This window comes from Xenopus laevis, chromosome 4S (genome assembly GCF_017654675.1).
Source record: "Xenopus laevis strain J_2021 chromosome 4S, Xenopus_laevis_v10.1, whole genome shotgun sequence".
Lineage (NCBI taxonomy): Eukaryota > Metazoa > Chordata > Amphibia > Anura > Pipidae > Xenopus > Xenopus laevis.
The window spans coordinates 23,224,054-23,242,328 of NC_054378.1; the positions used below are offsets into that span (position 1 = coordinate 23,224,054).

An 18,275-nucleotide genomic window follows, 5' to 3' on the forward strand; every position below is an offset into this window, starting at 1 on the left:
GAATTTTAACCTCCATTCCAACCCTTGTGGAACCAAGAATGCTAACCTTCTTCCCAGGACCTGAAGGAATTAAGATTTCTACTCTCCATCCCAATGCCCAAGGAACTTAGACTACTGCTTCTCTCATAGTAACAGAGGAAAGCAAGAATGGAATCAACTCCTATATGAGTAGACATTGACTCTCTTTGCTTCTGTTATTTTATTCCTGTAGAGAAGAATGACTGGACAGTGAGGTTATATCATATAGATTAAGGTATGTTTCATGACGTGCTTTTTTCCTTTTTTCATGTAAGTGTCATTAAGGGTTTGTGACACTTCATCAGTCCAATGTGAGTGAAGCTTTGAGAGCCATCAGACATGCAGCGGAAGCCTCCCAGACATGCACCATGCTGACTTTCAAGTCACACTGGGAACTTACCTTTCTGGGTGTGCCAATGACAGAATAGGGACAGCCTCTGTCTATTTAGGAGATATTTTATGAGCATTCAACAGACAAAATGTTCTTTTTTCCCCTTTTTTTTAATCAGAATGTTGAAATGTTCAGTTGAAGCCGGTGCATCTATGTATGCATACAGCAGGCAGTAAAACCATGATAGAAAATTTATTTCATGCTAGATTGTGTTTGCATAACATTCTGCATGCATCTTTGCTCAAGGAGGGTTCAATTGAATACAATACTGTCCTTGGTTGTCTTTGTTAGACTTTTGCTGAATTGTGTTCTTCACAAGTTCCAGCATTAAAAGTAACACATTTTCTTATGTTTAAATCCATAATGATCATTTTAATAAGAACAATCTTTTAAGAAGAATATTCATATTAGATTTTTTTTTATACACACCGATAAAATACAATAGAGCCTTGACTGCAAAATAAACTTAGCTCCTCCATTTCTATTGGGAGTCTAGGTCCCTGGTTTCACAAGCATGCCAACAGAGACGTTAAATAAATGTGCCCAGTGGGACAATCGTTCTTGGTGTGGATCTATCGATGATGTACAGTATGTAGGGTTGGTCAATATGACCGATGGCTGCCGATTGCACATATTTTATGAACTACTGGTCTGTATAGAAAATAAGCAACCCAGAGCAAATCATTATACAGTTTCCAATGTTTTACATTTTGCTACATAATGTATGTAAAATTAAAGAGCTTTAAATGAAAATATATGCCTTTATGGGAATGTACAATCCCAGTTTGTTTCATCTTATGTTACATCATGCAATCCATGCGAGACAGAAATGTAGAAAACTATTCTCCTACAGTTTGTTCCATTTGGCTGTAGAAAAGCCTGCATCTCCATACTGAACTAGCATGGCCTCAGGTCCTGCAGCACTGTCCGTCTATCCTGCGCAGTAGTAGTACTTGCTGGCCTCTGCTCCTTCCACCAAGATGAGTACCTGCCACGCCAACATCCCCAAGCACTGACTGCCTCTGCTTGCATATATTTAGCAATGACAGGACGCCCTTTGCAAAAACATCCCTGTAAACGGAACACAATGGAAACTTAGCATCTTCCACGTGCGCTCACATCAAGCTTTTAAAAAAAGAAGACAGAGGAGAAGCAGTACATGCAGAGGCAGTCCAATGGAGTTATTTTCCCCATGCAGTCAGCCAGAACTGAGAGCTCATTGCATCTGAATATTGCTTTCTAATGTATTAGGTGCCCATGCAATAATTCATCCTACTGTGCTTCTTGCAGACTCTCGCAGGGTTCCTATGGCTCATAAATAATCCTGAGAAATAGCGAATCTTCAATTGTTTCCGAATTTTTCCTGCAGCCAGCGGATCCAACAACAGCCAGGTTAACACTCTACTAGTATGAGCATTTGCCACTTGAATAGATATGATAAGATGCATCCACCCTTCTTCCTATAAACCAGTATCATGCAGTGTATGGCCCACCAACAATATATATATATAAATAATGCCCACTTATGGATATACTGTATGTCACTAGTGAATACTTTTGTACCCCAATAATATGCCGTGCCCATGAAGAATATTATGGAACAAGACATCATGGATGAGGCTGATTAATCATTTAGATACTGATCCATGCTAGGAGATGGATGGGTTGATGGACCAAGAATTAAGGAGAATTAAAGTCCCAGAAGAAAGTTCATGGCATGGTTTGTTGGCTACTCTGTTACAGCATGTTATAACCTTCCATTGGAATATGGAATGCAAAATACGGCAGTGTATCGAAAAACAGAATGTACTAAAGGATGAAGTCACTCGGGCAGTGGGGTTTCCATGCACGGTCATGCTGAGAGTCGTATCACTTGGCAACATTATCCACCGGGCCATCTATGCACAACTATGGAGAAATTAAAAGCACTTTTACTCCACGGAGCTTCATAACCATGAATTAGACAATATACTTGTAACCAGCTTTATTACTGGACTTTGGGTTGGGGGGTTTTGTAGTGTGGACTGGTATTTAAGAGTGATATTGCTGGCAACATGTGATCACAGATTTTGGAACAGGAGAAGCATGTTAATCTCCACCTAGTGGAACTATCTTTACCTCATTGCATGGCCACCCTCAACAGCTGCCACTGGATTCCTCCTCCAAACCAATAAAAGTCTTTGTAGGACAAAAAATGGCTATTAGATTCATTAGAGAATCTTCTACAAATCCCAAGACTAAATGGCATCTTGTTTTTTTGTTTTTCTATTATTTAACCACTGGACCCATTGCTAATTAGTTGGATATAAATATAGAAAGATCTACACATTAATAAAGAGATTTGTATGTTCCTGAATGATAGAAATTAAGAGGCTTCTCTTGTGGAACTGAACATCAACAGTGCAAGATCCAAGGATATCTCAGGGGGTACAGAATCAAAGTATTTTTACTGATAGATTTCTACCCATATCTGGGTGGAAGGAGATCTCACACCATTGAATCAGAAGTTCAGGTCTGCAGAAATGTATTCAGGGTGCAACAAAGAAATACAAATACATGTCTATAGAAACAGAGATCCAGATTCAACTCTAGTGAAAAATTCATCATTATTGAAACACAGATCTGGATCCATCCCTCTCTGAAACACAAACACAGAGATTTATCAGAGATCCAAATGAAACAGCGTTCCAGATTCATCCCTAGTGAAATACAGAGATCCAGATTCATCTGCAGCTAAACAGAGGTCCAGATTTATCTCTAGTGAAACACATAGATCCAGATTCATCTCTAGTGAAACACAGAGATCTATATCCGTCGCTGGTGAAATACAGAGATCCAGATTCATCTCTAGTCAAACACAGAGATCCAGATTCATCTCTAGTCAAACACAGAGATCCTGATTTATCTCTAGTCAAACAGAGAGATCCAGATTCATCTGTACTAAAACACAGATCAGACCAGTCTCTTGTGAAACACAGAGGTCCAGATCCATATCTAGTGAAGCCCAAAGATTCAGGTTCATCTCTAGTGAAACACAGAGATACATATCCATCTGTAGTGAAACAAAGAGATCAGATCTGTCTCTAGTGAAGCCTAGAGGTTCAGATTCATCTCTAGTGAAGCCCAAAGATTCAGACTGAGCCAGAGCTCTGATCTGCCAGGGATACATACAGTAAGTCGAGATGAGTGTAGCATCTCCTAGTTTTGTTATGTTCTATGTACATCGTACTGGACTGATTCTTCCTGTTGCCATAGTGATACAACCCATTAGCTTGCGTGGAACGAGAGAGCATGCAGCCATATTGTTGCTTGCAGACATGCACATAATTACAGCTCAGCAAGTTCACACAGTAACAGACAATGGAATTAAGTACAGACAATAACAATGTTTGGAGTAGACATCTGATGGGCCACAAAAAATGCTGACATTTACCGAGTGGGTTCCTTTTCCTCTGCTCCGAGATTGCTTCTTGGATCAATTACAGTATGAGACACAATTCATACCTCCATTAGAGAAGCCTCATAATGAATTGAACAGCCAAGAGCAAGCCTCCAAGCTATTACGTCCTGTTTAATCACCTACGTGCAGTAAAATAAGGATATGGAACAGATTAGCCTGCCCTGATTGTATTCACTTCACAGAAATATCTACTGACTGCACCAAAGCACAAAAGAGAATAGATTGCCTGACCTGGCAAACTCCTGCCTTGTTTGTATGTGAATATTAGCTAGACAAAATACTGCAAAATGAACGCAGTTGCCAGAGACCTGTAACTATTATTGTAATCCTGGTAGTGATGAAGCTTGGATATGTGGAGGCCTTGGTGATCCTGATCAATGTGGCAACTGTATAGAATAATAGGGTATGTATGCTTATTTAAAATCCATTGTCTTGGGTACTGCATGAATATTAAATATCTACAGCTACATCTAGCCAGTCCAAACCTCTTCTACATACCCTTCCTTATTCCGCCATCAGGTGGGCTGGGGTATTCCTCTGGTGAAAGGAGAAAGTAGGGCCCACCTTTCTCGTGAGTGCTAGACTGCGTAAAGGAAAGGGCCTCATCAGGCGTTATAGTCTGGTCTATGTGCGGGCAGTCTTCATTTGCCAATGCCGCCTTGGCCACCTCTCCATTCACTTTGGAATCTTCAAACATATAAGCAGAATGCTATTGGAAACACTTGATTGTAGTGAGAGAAGAACGTTAGATTTGGGAGCTATTTGGAGCTATGAGCTATGTAATAAAGGCACCAATTATCTTCCAGTTACACACTACACTTTAGAGAGGAAAAATGTAAAACAAAAAAGAAAAACAAAACAAAATTATCTAGATAAAACAAAGCCAGTGAAATAATCAGTGGAGGCTAAAAAGGAAATTCCCATAGTAGTTTGTCAAAGAATAGCTTGTGATTGAAAGAAAACTAATGCAGAATATAGAAATTGCTATTTCATGTTTTCAAGAACTTCAACGTATCTGAGTCAGATCATATCATGCTGATGGGGCGGGGTCAGAACTGGAGCAAGGTTTACTTTATCGAAAGCTTGTCCTCTGGAACCGAATGGCAGTAACGGAGTTGTCTATCAAGAAAATTAACCAAATCATTTTATATGCAATGTAAAAATAAGTAGAGGTGGTGGCAGCAAAATGTAGGCATTGATGTCAGTTGAAGTGAGATGCCATTGTAGCAATGTCTGTTTTGACATAAAAAAGGCTATTCAATTTACATGGGTGGCTGAGGTTTTGATCAGAAGGACCTAAAAACTCTGTTAAAACCAAATGTCTTGGTTATATGAGAGCATTAGCCTCCCTTCTATAGTGAATTGTGCCTGTCCTACCATGGCTATGTGAGAATATAGTCCTCCTGTCTTCAGTCACTTTTACCTGTCTTATCAAGGTTATGTGAGATTGTCCTCCTCCTTAGAATACTTGTGCATGTCATATCATGGGTATATGAGACAATTGTCCTCCTTCTCCTTCTAGTACTTGTGACCTATCATGGTTATATGAGAACATTATCCTCCTCCCTATAGAGACTTGTGCCAGTCCTACCATGGCTATGTGAGAACATTATGCTCCTGCCTTTAGTCACTTTAGTGCCTTTATATTGAATAATATACCCCCTGTTGTAAAATAAAAGGATATTATAAATCACGAAAGAGTTCCACTACTGTCTAAAGCAGTGATCCCCAACTAGTGGCTTGTGACCCCTTGCATGTTGCTCCCAGTGGCCTCAAAGCAGGTGCTTCTCTTTGAATTCTTGACTTGAAGGCAAGGTTTGGTTGTATAAAAAAACATAAGTACTGCCAAACAGAGCCTCTTGTAGGCAGCCAGACCACATAGGGGCTACCTATAGCCAATCACAACCCATATTTGTCATTACCCGGAACTTTTTGACTGCTTATGTTGCTCTCAAACTTTTTTTTACATTTGAATGTGGCTCACGGGTAAAAAAGGTTGGGGATCCCTGGTCTAAAGGTACACGGCCTAGTGCTGTTATTACCTATATATCCTGTGTAACCTTATTACACAGGGTATACACAGAATGTCTAATTGTAGATTTAATATTTTATAATTATGGCACTGGTGTGATATAAAAATGTATTTGGTTGCCAAGGGTTACTGCGTTGGTATTAAAGTTAAATAAATAAGCACCTCATTTGCTTTTGTGGTGTTCATGTATTTGATGTGTGATCAAATCACCATTAACATGTGTTGGTGCATCAAGCTCTTAATGTTGTGTGGATGGAGGAACCAGGAATTTGTGCAAGATGTCAAGATGCCTCAAACCAATCCTAGAAACAGGGGAGTTTGATTATGACCACAGACCATACAATGAATTAACCTCTCCATTGTTTTCTGTGTCCATCTGTTCCATTTGTTTGTGTTGCATTTGTATTTTTTTCTATTCCTGTCATTGACTAGATATATTAATGCTTTAAAGGAGAAAATATACCTCAGAACAGCTGTGCATCCTACTTACACAATCATCTGTGAAGCTTACTATTAAAGTATGTACCACGTGGCACATTGATGGAGAGCAGATTAGCCACCTTGTTGTACTTTCCATGAACTAAGAGACTATAAGGAGCAGTGTTCATTTGCAGCTATTAATTTCATTTCTCAGCACAGTAATTCAGCTGGTTGCATGGTGAAGTATGAGGGCTATCTGTGCCATTGTGATACAGTAAATATTTGGTAGTGGTAGAGTAACCATTTAGTTTGGAGATGGACATCTGTTCCATAATATGGATTGTTGTCAATGTTGTGGCTTGGGTAGGAGTTACACTAATACAAGATACATTAGGTGGGGCTTACACTTCTAGGCTCTGTTAGGTTTCTTTAAATTGGTAAAAAATAGGTGAGAGTTAGACTGTCAGGATCGTAAGGGTTCTGGCTCCGCCCCTCGAGTCATTCCAGGCGCAGTCACGCAGCGCGTCGGAAGCGACGCAGCGCGTCGGAAGCGACGCAGGCGCGGTGACGTCGACGCAGGCGCGGTGACGTCGACGCAAGCGCGGTGACGCCGGCGCAAGTGTGACGGCACTGACGCAAGCGCGACGGTACTGACGCCGGCGCGGTGACGCTGACGCGACGCTGACGCCATTTGGACGCTGGGCCTATTTAAACCATCTTTTTAGAGCAGGACCTTGCTCAGACATCGTCTTTGCTACTCTGAAGATTCCTGTGAATTATCCAAGCTTGATTCTTTTCGACCTGATCCACTTGACTACGCCTCTTGCCTACTCCTCCTGTTTTGACGTTCCGGTTGCTGTTTTTCTGGTTTGACCCTGCCTGACCTTGACTTCGCTGACCTCTCCGTTCCTGACCCGGCCTGCCTGACCAATCTTCTTGTTCTCCGCTGGGAGCTGTGCTTCAACATCCTACTGCTATCAGCTCTCATACCTTCCCCTACCAGTCTCTGCTCTGTTCATATCGAGGGTATACCGTGTGGGGTACTGTAGGAGCGGCCTTCTATCAGCATATTGGTTCCAGATTCCTGGTAAGCCTGACAGTATGTCTGAGCCAAGCAGAATGGAACCAGCTGAGGAAGTAACTGCTTTAGAGACTTTAGCCCAGCAGATCGCAGCCCTCACACAAGCAGTGCAAGAACTTCAAGGGGGGTATCATGGTTTGCAAGCTCGGCTTACCAAACTTCCACCTTCTGATCCAGATACTGCCTCGGCTTCCACATCCAGCGCCACTCCTTCCCAAGCAGCTTCAGGGGAGGTACACCCTGAACCAAAGATTGCACTGCCGGATAAATTTTCTGGTGACCGAAGCCAATTTCGGACCTTCTAGAACAGCTGCAGACTTCTGTTTTCGCTCCAGCCTAGAACCTACTATGACGAACGCACTAAGGTCGGGGCAGTGATCTCTTTCCTTGCGGGAGAGCCACAAATCTGGGCCCATCGCCTGTTGGAGCTCAACAGCCCGCTCCTGGCTGATGCTAAGACTTTCTTTGCTACTATGGCCTCCCTATACGATGACCCACAGAGGCCAACTACTGCCGAAACCGCCATTCAGTATTTGACCCAAGGCAAGAGACCCATCGAGGACTATGCGGCTGAATTCCGTAGGTGGGCTGTTGACACCTCATGGAATGAATCGGCATTAAGACATCACTACCGGTTCGGTCTGTCTGTTCCGTTGAAAGATGAGCTAGCAAGAATTGGAGTTCCGGACAGCCTGGAAGAGTTGATCCAATTATCCATCCAATTGGATCGGCGGTTAAGGGAACGCCAGGTTGAGAAGTTTTCTCCTCAAGTTTCGTGGGTCATGCCCAAGGCTCCCCCACCGATTCCTAGCACCTCTTCACTTCCTGCAGCTGAACCAATGCAACTGGGGTTAATTCGGCCAAGTTTGTCCCCTGAGGAGAAGTTGAGAAGACGACGCCGTAACCTCTGCCTCTATTGTGGCTCGGCTGATCACCTTCTGCGCACCTGTCCTGTTCGCCCAGAGGGTAATGGTCCTACAAAGACTGAAATTAGGTCCCAGCTCCAATTTTCAAGTGCCCATATTTCTCTGTTTATCTCTTTGCAGTGGGGGAACAAACCGTCTGCAAGTGGCGGCAATCCTTGACTCAGGCGCTAGCAGTTGTTTCATGGATTCAACTTTCGCAAGGGACCATCAAGTTCCATTAATAACGAAGTCTCAGCCGATCCTTATCAAGATGGCCGATGGGTCTCCTCTTCGTTCCGGTCCAGTTACTTTAGAGACTTCACCTTTGTTTTCTTCAATAAATGAGATGCATTTTGAGTTTATTCGCTTTGATGTGGTCTCTTCTCCTTTATTTCCAATTATTATTGGACTGCCATGGTTAAAGGCACATAACCCGGTGGTTGATTGGGCATTAGGAACTGTAACATTTTCTTCTCCATATTGCCTCCAAAATTGTTTTCATCCACAGGCCCCTCCTAAGACTGTGGCTTGTACTACAACTGAACAAAAACTGCTGTTGACAGTGCCTGCGGTTTACCATGAATTCTTGGACATCTTTAATGAGAGGAGTGCTGATGTCCTTCCACCCCATAGGGCATACGATTGTCCGATCGACTTGCTGCCCGGTGCTCCTATACCGTTTGGACGTATCTTTCCTCTTTCAGAAAGGGAGCTAGGGGTCCTTCTCGAATACATTAACGAAAACTTAAAGAAAGGTTTCATTAGACCATCCACGTCACCTGCCGGAGCTGGAATTTTTTTTGTAGAGAAGAAGGACCATTCTCTTCGTCCTTGCATAGATTATCGGGAGCTTAATAAGGTAACCATCAAGAACCGTTATCCGCTTCCGTTGATCCACGAACTGTTTCAGAGATTTCGTTCTGCTTCTGTATTTTCAAAATTGGATTTGAAGGGAGCTTATAATCTCATCCGAATCAGGAGAGGGGATGAATGGAAGACAGCCTTCAGAACCAGATACGGACACTTCGAGTATCTCGTTATGCCCTTTGGGTTATGTAACGCTCCAGCAACGTTCCAACATTTCATTAACGACATTTTCAGGGACATTCTGGACATTTATGTGGTTGCATATCTTGATGATATTTTAGTATTCTCCTCATCACTGGAGGAACACCGTTGTCATATGAGAGAAGTGTTTTCGTCGTTTACGCCTTCATGATCTGATAGCGAAGGCGGAGAAATGTGAGTTTGAGAAAGACACCATTGAGTTCTTGGGGTTCATTATTTCTGTTAATGGAATCATCATGGATCCAAAGAAGACGTCGGCAATCCTAGATTGGCCTATTCCTACAGATCGTAAAACAGTACAAAGATTTGTGGGGTTCGCCAACTTCTACCGTAAATTTATTAAAAACTTTTCCATGATTATCCGACCAATTACTGACCTAACGAAGAAATGTTCTAAATTTCTGTGGTCTTCCCAAGCGCAGGAAGCATTTGACACCTTGAAGAAGAGTTTTACTTCGGCCCCTATTCTTGCACATCCTGACCCTTCCCAACCATTCGTTCTGGAAGTGGATGCTTCTGAAGTTGCCGTAGGGGCAGTTCTATCTCAACGTCTGGGGATCCAAAACCTTCTTCACCCGGTTGCCTTCTTTTCAAAGAAATTGTCCAGTTCGGAATGTAACTATGACGTCGGAGATAGAGAGCTGTTAGCAATTAAATTGGCTCTAGAAGAATGGAGACACTTGCTGGAGGGTGCAGTCCATCCTATCTTGGTGTATACAGACCATAAGAACCTTGAGTACTTGCGAACTGCCAAAAGATTAAGACCTAGACAAGCAAGGTGGGCCCTTTTCTTTTCGAGGTTCCAGTTACACATTACCTATCGTCCAGGCTCACGAAACAACAAGGCTGATGCTTTGTCCCGTTTGGGTTCTCAAGAAGTAGCTCCAGTAAAGTCCCCTGAAACTATTCTCTCAGCCAACAGCTTCTTACTGTTGCAATCTTCATTGTTACATAAGATTCGAGAGAAGTCGGGGAGTTCTCCCCCTTCTACAGAAGTTCCCTTACACCTTCGGGAAGGACTTTACTTCAATAAAGGAAGACTATTTGTTCCTGAAACTTTAAGGACTGAAGCATTAGAAGCCATCCATGATTCTCCTTTGGCTGGACATTTTGGGTTACGTAAGACTCTAGATTTGGCACGGCGGCATTTCTGGTGGCCAAAATTGGGCAGTGACTGTTCCAGATTTATTCGATCTTGTGACATCTGTGCCCGTTGTAAGTCTTCTACGGGGAAACCAATTGGACTTCTTCATCTGTTACCCATCCCAAATTGTCCTTGGACTTCCATCTCAATGGATTTTATTACGGATCTTCCTCCTTCCCAAGGTTGCTCAGTTATATTTGTAGTCTTAGACCGGTTGACTAAATGGGCGCATTTTATTCCTCTATCTGGAGTTCCAACGGCAGCAGAGACAGCGGACACCTTCATTAGAGAGGTGGTACGACTTCATGGGCTGCCAAAAGACATTGTGTCTGATCGAGGAGTCCAGTTCACTTCAAGGTTTTGGAAAGCTCTCTGTAGGGGGTTACAAATTAAGTTATCCCTTTCGTCTGGATACCATCCACAGTCAAATGGTCAGACTGAAAGGACTAATCAGACCTTAGAGCAATACTTAAGATGCTTTTCGTGCTTTCTTCAAGACGACTGGGTCAAACTCCTACCTATGGCGGAGTTTGCCTATAATAATTCCGTACATTCATCCACCAAGCAAACTCCCTTCTACGCTAATTTTGGTTATCATCCCTCCATGATTCCTGGGGTTACTCAAGGAGGAATCTGTTCCTGCTGCACAAGATAGGCTTGCCCTGTTAAGATCTAATGTTGAGATGTTACACGAGAATTTGTTAAAGGCACAGGCTGATACCAAATACTTTGCTGACAAAGGCAGAAATCCAGATCCGGAGTTTGTGGTCGGAGACAAGGTGTGGCTGTCTACCCAAAACCTGAAGCTGAATTGTCCATCCAAGAAATTGACGCAACGTTTTCTGGGGCCTTTCGAGATTATACAACGGATCAACCCAGTAGCCTTTAGGTTACAATTACCTGATTCCTTTCGGATACATCCAGTTTTTCATTCTTCATTGCTGAAGTCTGTAGTACCAAATCAATTTCCAGGGCGGAGGAAGTCTACTCCTGATCCTATCCTGGTGGAAGATCATATGGAGTTCGAGGTTGAGTCTATCGTGGATTCCAGACGTAGAGGAGGTAAAACTCAGTATCTCATAAAGTGGAAGGGCTTTGGCCCAGAAGAGAATTCATGGGAACCAGCAGCTAATGTTCACGCCCCTAGACTGGTGGAAATCTTTCAGTCTCGGAGGTCTGGTAATACTACTAAGGACCGCGTCCGGAGGCCGCGCCTAGGGGGGGGGCACTGTCAGGATCGTAAGGGTTCTGGCTCCGCCCCTCGAGTCATTCCAGGCGCAGTCACGCAGCGCGTCGGAAGCGACGCAGCGCGTCGGAAGCGACGCAGGCGCGGTGACGTCGACGCAGGCGCGGTGACGTCGACGCAAGCGCGGTGACGCCGGCGCAAGTGCGACGGCACTGACGCAAGCGCGACGGTACTGACGCCGGCGCGGTGACGCTGACGCCGACGCTGACGCCATTTGGACGCTGGGCCTATTTAAACCATCTTTTTAGAGCAGGACCTTGCTCAGACATCGTCTTTGCTACTCTGAAGATTCCTGTGAATTATCCAAGCTTGATTCTTTTCGACCTGATCCACTTGACTACGCCTCTTGCCTACTCCTCCTGTTTTGACGTTCCGGTTGCTGTTTTTCTGGTTTGACCCTGCCTGACCTTGACTTCGCTGACCTCTCCGTTCCTGACCCGGCCTGCCTGACCAATCTTCTTGTTCTCCGCTGGGAGCTGTGCTTCAACATCCTACTGCTATCGGCTCTCATACCTTCCCCTACCAGTCTCTCCTCTGTTCATATCGAGGGTATACCATGTGGGGTACTGTAGGAGCGGCCTTCTATCAGCATATTGGTTCCAGATTCCTGGTAAGCCTGACATAGACCTCTAGACTCTGTAGTTCCATAATTGGTGTTATTGTTATGATATGTCTGGGAAATGAACGTATAAGCTATATTACTCCATGAGCAAGTAGGATTGTCCTAGTATATTAGACCTCTAAGCTGTATAGTTTGAGCACATAAGATTGGCATACTGTACATGAATGACTGTAGAACTTCAAGTCTTTATAAGTAGACAAGAATGTTATGTTGGTGGAGCTTAGACCTTTAGGTTCTATATTTCTATACATTGGTTGAATTGTTATGGTATAGGTGAGGGGGTTAGTCCTCAAGGCTCAATAGTTATATTAACACATGCCATTATAAAGTATAAAGATGAACTTCTAACCTCTAGACTTCCCTAGGTTGGATTGTCATGATATACTATGGCTCCGTAATTCTGTAAATGGGTTTGATTGTCTTGGTACAAATTAGAATTAGACATCAAGGTTCTGTAGTAACAAAACTAAACTGTAGGCGTTAGGCCTCAAGCCTCTAGAGAGTAAGTAGGTAGGGTTGTCATGTACAGGTGGGAATTAGGCTTCTATAGTGAGTAAGTAGGGAGGATTGTCATGAATTAGGTCCCTAGGCTCTATAGTGTTTAAGTAGTTAGGACTTATGTATAGGTGGGAGTTGGCCCTCCAGGTTCTATAGTGAGTAGGTAGAATTTTCTTGTATAGGTGGGAATTAGGCCTCTTGGGTGAATACATGGTAGGATTGTCATGTACAAGTGGGAATTAGACCTCTAGCCTCTAGAGTGAGTAGGTAGGTAGGATTGCCATGTACAGGTGGGTGGGAACAGGTGTACAGGTGGGAATTAGGCATCTAGCCTCTAGATTGAGTAAGTAGGTAGGATTGTTATGTACAGGTGGGAATTAGGCCCCTAGCATATTAACTATGCTTTATCGTTCCACAAAGAGGGGCAATAGTTTATAGTATGTTTATTTTGAAATTTTGCCAGTTCTATAAACTGTAAGTTTAGTTCATAGAGTCCAGGATCCTGTGGTGGATCATCTGATACCAGATGTGACTGTAGCCAAGTCTAAATTCCCTAAAGCCATGGTTGTCTAACTGGGGGCTGGGTGTGGCCCTACAAAAGATTGTTATGGCCCCAGTCCCTTCAGACTTACTATATGAAATCATCATTTTAATTGAATCTGACCCTTCAATGTGTTGTATGAGATATAACTGTCCAACTACACGTAATAAGTTGGATAGCACTGCCTTAAGCCATGGTCCTTAACTCTTCTCCTTTTGATTTAGGTAAGTCGCCTCATTGGTGTATTAGCTCTTTATAATGCACAGCGCAGGCAGAAAAGAAAGGTAGCCCTGGCATTTTACAGAACCAACCTACCAGCAAGACCTGAGGCACAGAACTAGATGTTGGTTTTGAACCAAGCAAATGAAAACAGAAACATTTAATATACAGAAATGCTGATAAATTTGGCTGGTATGGATTGATGGAGAAAACCCAAACGCCGCCTCATTATCTTTCTGGGCTTAATTTCTCTGCCTAACTAGAGGCATCAGATCAGATTGAAGCAAGATCTGACTTTTGAGGGGCAAATCTCCCCCATCAGATTAACCCAGTGATGTTTGGTAATGATTAATATATCCCAGAGAGAGGGTGAGTATGGCAGTTGGCTTCTTTTTCTCATAGACAGCATGCATGGTATGGAAACAGAAACATATTCCACTAAAATGATTGGTCAGAATAATTTTCCCATAAGCCCTGAACAAGGAGCATTGAGTTCCATTCACATCTCATTGGGGAAGGAAGAGAACTTGCTGGTGAATTATTGAGCAGAATCAATGTGGAATGCGTGGTGTGTCGGTGGGAGAGACACACACATACAACATTATTTGTAGAGACACAAACACACACACACACAGATGGGGATACTTATCGACCGTTCATTGTGCAGTGCTACACCTTCCAGGTCACTTGGGTCTTTTCTGTTTTTAACTTGTGATCCGTATTCCCATAGAATTCAGTGGATGTTCTGGGAGTCTCATTCCCCCCTATGGAAATTAGGAATCCAACCTGCCACCTACCAGCTGTGTTGCACTACAACTCACATGAACTCCTGAGATGCTGAAAGTTGCACTTCCAACACAGCTGGGGTTGTGCAAAGATTAGCTGTCCCTTATAGAGACAGTTAGACAACCCGCTCTAAATCCTGCCCTGCTGATGATGTTCCATGAGTTGAGGTAGATTACGGGCTAAAACACTAACATTGTTCTCGTTGAACTGAGACAACTTTATTGGGCTCTAGTAGTGGGACATGCACATGTGCTTCTATGCACATGTGCTTCCCTATATGTGTGGCCTGCCCACTGCTTTTAGCTTGTAATACTGGCTGAGCCGGACTGGCGTGAAACAGAATCCGCAATCCGATTGTCACGTACACTAGTAACCCCATTAACCAACATTCCTGCCATTGGGATCCTTAGCCCTTCCCAGTCCCTCTCAGTTAGTTAATAAGAAAAGCTAATGTCTATATAATATACTGTATATTGGGTTTCCTTGCATGCTCTATATAGTACATGTCCTACAGTACCTACGTCTACATTGGACTCCTAGTGAGTTCCTTGTGCTGTGGTGAATCATGAAGCTACATAGCTGCTCCTAACAGATATATGTCCCAAGGTACCTTGCTCTTTCCCTTCCACCTTAACCTGGCCTATTGGCCATCATCATTATCATCTCATCTTTATTGCATTCATTCCGCACTGTGGTCCGGATTTATGCAGATACAAATAGAAGTGTCATTCCGAAGGCTTCCCAAGTAAGGTCGACCAAGGCCGACCATAAGCGCCTCATTGCACATGTCCCTGAACTGGTGGCTAGCTTGTGGCAAGGGACAGGAATGGGTCAATGCACTAGCCGTTTGCTATGGAAAGAGTTGAACCAAGAAGAAAATCTCTACAAGCAATGGAAGTGACATTATATCAGATGGACATCCCCCTGAGCGGTTTCCTACCTGCTCTGTTAATTTCTAATATCTCTTCCTGGGCAAGCGGGCATGTGTCACTCTGAGTGCTGTGGTGCGGAGAGTTTACAACAGATTTGCAATAATTGGGGGATCCCAGTTGGGGCGGGCGCGGGATATGCTTCTTTTTTTTCTTTGGTAGCTTCTGCTTAGCCATAGCTAAAGAATAATACATTCCAAAATTGTTTACGATGACGGGCACGGGCATGGCGATGGTCAGCACTCCGGCAAGAGCACATAGGGCTCCTACCAGCATTCCTGACCAAGTCTTGGGGTACATGTCTCCATATCCAAGCGTGGTCATGGTGACGACCGCCCACCAGAAGCCGATGGGGATATTTTTAAACTGCGTGTGTTCACTGGCGCTGGGATCATTTGGGTTAGCACCTATCCTCTCAGCATAATAGATCATTGTGGCAAAGATTAAGACTCCCAATGCCAGGAATATAATGAGCAGCAAGAATTCATTTGTGCTGGCACGCAGGGTATGTCCCAGAACCCTCAGGCCCACAAAATGCCTTGTCAGCTTGAAAATTCGAAGAATCCTGACAAATCGGACCACTCGTAAGAAGCCCAAAACGTCTTTAGCAGCTTTGGAAGACAGACCACTGAGTCCCACCTCCAAGTAGAAAGGCAGAATGGCCACAAAGTCAATGATATTTAAAGAGTTCTTGATAAATTCCACCTTGTTTGGGCAGAAGGTAATCCTCATCAGGAACTCGAAGGTGAACCAAACCACACACACTCCCTCGATGTAGGTCAGGAAGGCTTCTGTCTCCGACTCCCTGTAGAAACGGAACTGGGTCTCGTTGCCAACTATCTCGGTCTCCGTTTTATTCACAATAGGATTGAAAGTCTCATGGGTCTCCAGGCAGAAGGTGGTGATGGAGACCAGAATGAAGAAGAGCGAGGCAAATGCCACGTACTGTAATGGAAGCAGAGACACGGGTCGTTAGGAGGATAGAGGCAATTGGCTGCTCAGCACCTACAGTTATGGTTCTCCTTCCAGCTTTGCTCTATCAGCTCTCTAAATCATTCTTATTGGAGCTGAAATTACCCAACCTTTCCAGATTATCATTTAAGGCAGTGGTCCCCAACCAGTAGCTCGTGAGCAACATGTTGCTCTCCAGCCCCTTGGATGTTGCTCCCAGTGGCCTCAAAGCAGGTGCTTATTTTTGAATTCCAGGCTTAGAGGCAAGTTTTGGTTGTATAAAAACCAGATGTACTGCCAAACAGAGCCTCAATGTAGGGTGACAATCCACATAGGGGCTACTAAATGGCCAATCACACCATTTATTTGGCACCCCAAGAACATTTTTCATGGTAGTGTTGCTCCCCAACTCCTTTAACTTCTGAATGTTGCTCACGGGTTCAAAAGGTTGGGGATCCCTGATTTAAGGTAACAAAATGAAGTGGCTCAGTCACACCTCCTTCCCAATCACATTAGAAAGGGTTACGCAGCATTCTCCCCCATATTTATTGCACACACACACACAAAGCTTATGCACACCAACTACATTGCACAATGATAGATTTTGTGTACCTTGAGTACATTCCTTTTCAGCATATTTGTATTTATACATATGGGAGCAGGGAGGTGCCATATTGATTCCCTTAGACAGTACAGTATGAGAGTATAGCTTATTGTGTGCCCAGAACATTCCTTCTCTGTATATTTGTATTTATACATATGGGAGGAGGGAGGTGCCATATTGATTCCCTTAGACAGTGCAGTATGAGGGTAAAGCTTATTTTGTGCCCAGAACATTCCCTCTCTGTATATTTCTATTATAGGAGGGAGGTGCCAAATTGCTTAGAAGTACAGTATGAGTATTGGTACCAGTTCCCAAGGACTCATTTATTTATTTTATATTCAGCCTGTGAGATGTGGGGGTGGCAGTTAGTGAGGAATCATGGGAATTGTACATCTCTGCCCAGGGTGACCTTCCTGCATGAGAACGTCCTTCAGGCAGTGGCTCCTCTTCCTCCATCTCCCCAGAAAATTCTCACAGTTAAATGAGTGAAAATGCTGATCTTTTTCCCTGAGATGGGCTGCTAACGTGTTGCCTTAGAAACAAGAAGAGCGGCTTATCTGCAGCAGCACCATGAATCCCTTTGGCAGAGGGGTGGGGGGCCCATGTGTTTATCAGTGTGCAGGAACCAGCAATTCAGCTAAATGTCCATTAACTGCAGTGAGTAGGGTGCAGGGTGATATATATACAGAGCCACCCAATAGTATCAGTTGGTTCTGGGTGCTAAGGAGAAGTATATAAAGCAAAGGTGTCACTAATATCATGGCCATGGGGGTGTGACATGAGTCCACTGTGCTTTTATCTCTGCATCCCAATACATGTCCGTGAAGCTTTATTATGGGCACAATCCAATCAGGGCCCATACTGTCAGTGCTGTGAGGCAGTTGCCATATATTGTGCATACAGTATGCAGCAGGGCAGCTCTCGTTGGTCACCACAAATGAATGCAAGTTGCCTTTGAAGTTCACACGGCCTGTGATCATAGGATTCCACCCCCAACCCCCCCCCCAAGGTAGCTAAAATGGTATGATTCAACCTTTCATCCTCCCTACAGTAGTGTCCCACTGAGTGGAAAATTAAGCAGCCTAGTTCAGCTATAAAATGTCTAGACCAACCTGCAGCCAATCATGGAATTGGAACACTCAACTACTTCATCCTATAGCCAATCAGAGCATTCAAAATTCACAGGACTGGACCATGTACCAATAGGTGCTTATCATTACAGAATGAGCTTCCTTTCATGAGTCTGCAGCACTAACCCCCATCATACTGCATACTGATACTTACCCTATCCTAATAACTGCCCATACTCATACCTACCCCATCCTAATAACTGCCAATACTCATACCTACCCCAACCTAA

The 18,275-nt window shown here is 43.7% G+C and overlaps 1 protein-coding gene across 5 annotated transcripts in view; it reads right to left on the bottom strand.

Moving 5' to 3' along the window:
- Positions 1–1,312: 1,312 nt before the first annotated feature.
- LOC108715325 (potassium voltage-gated channel subfamily C member 1) overlaps positions 1,313–18,275 on the bottom strand; it is a 36,318-nt gene continuing 19,355 nt past the window's right edge. Inside the window, exons 2-4 of one of the 5 annotated variants that reach the window (XM_018260384.2) lie at positions 15,372–16,305; positions 4,368–4,556; positions 1,313–1,480 (exon numbers count right to left, since the gene is read on the bottom strand). In XM_018260384.2, the coding sequence (XP_018115873.1) occupies positions 1,446–1,480; positions 4,368–4,556; positions 15,372–16,305 (1,158 nt within the window). In that variant the 3' untranslated portion in view covers positions 1,313–1,445. Of the gene's footprint in view, positions 2,318–3,842; positions 4,557–15,371; positions 16,306–18,275 lie in introns of all 5 variants that reach the window. The other 4 variants (XM_018260385.2, XR_005960828.1, XM_018260386.2 and 1 more) reach the window with 4 other exon arrangements.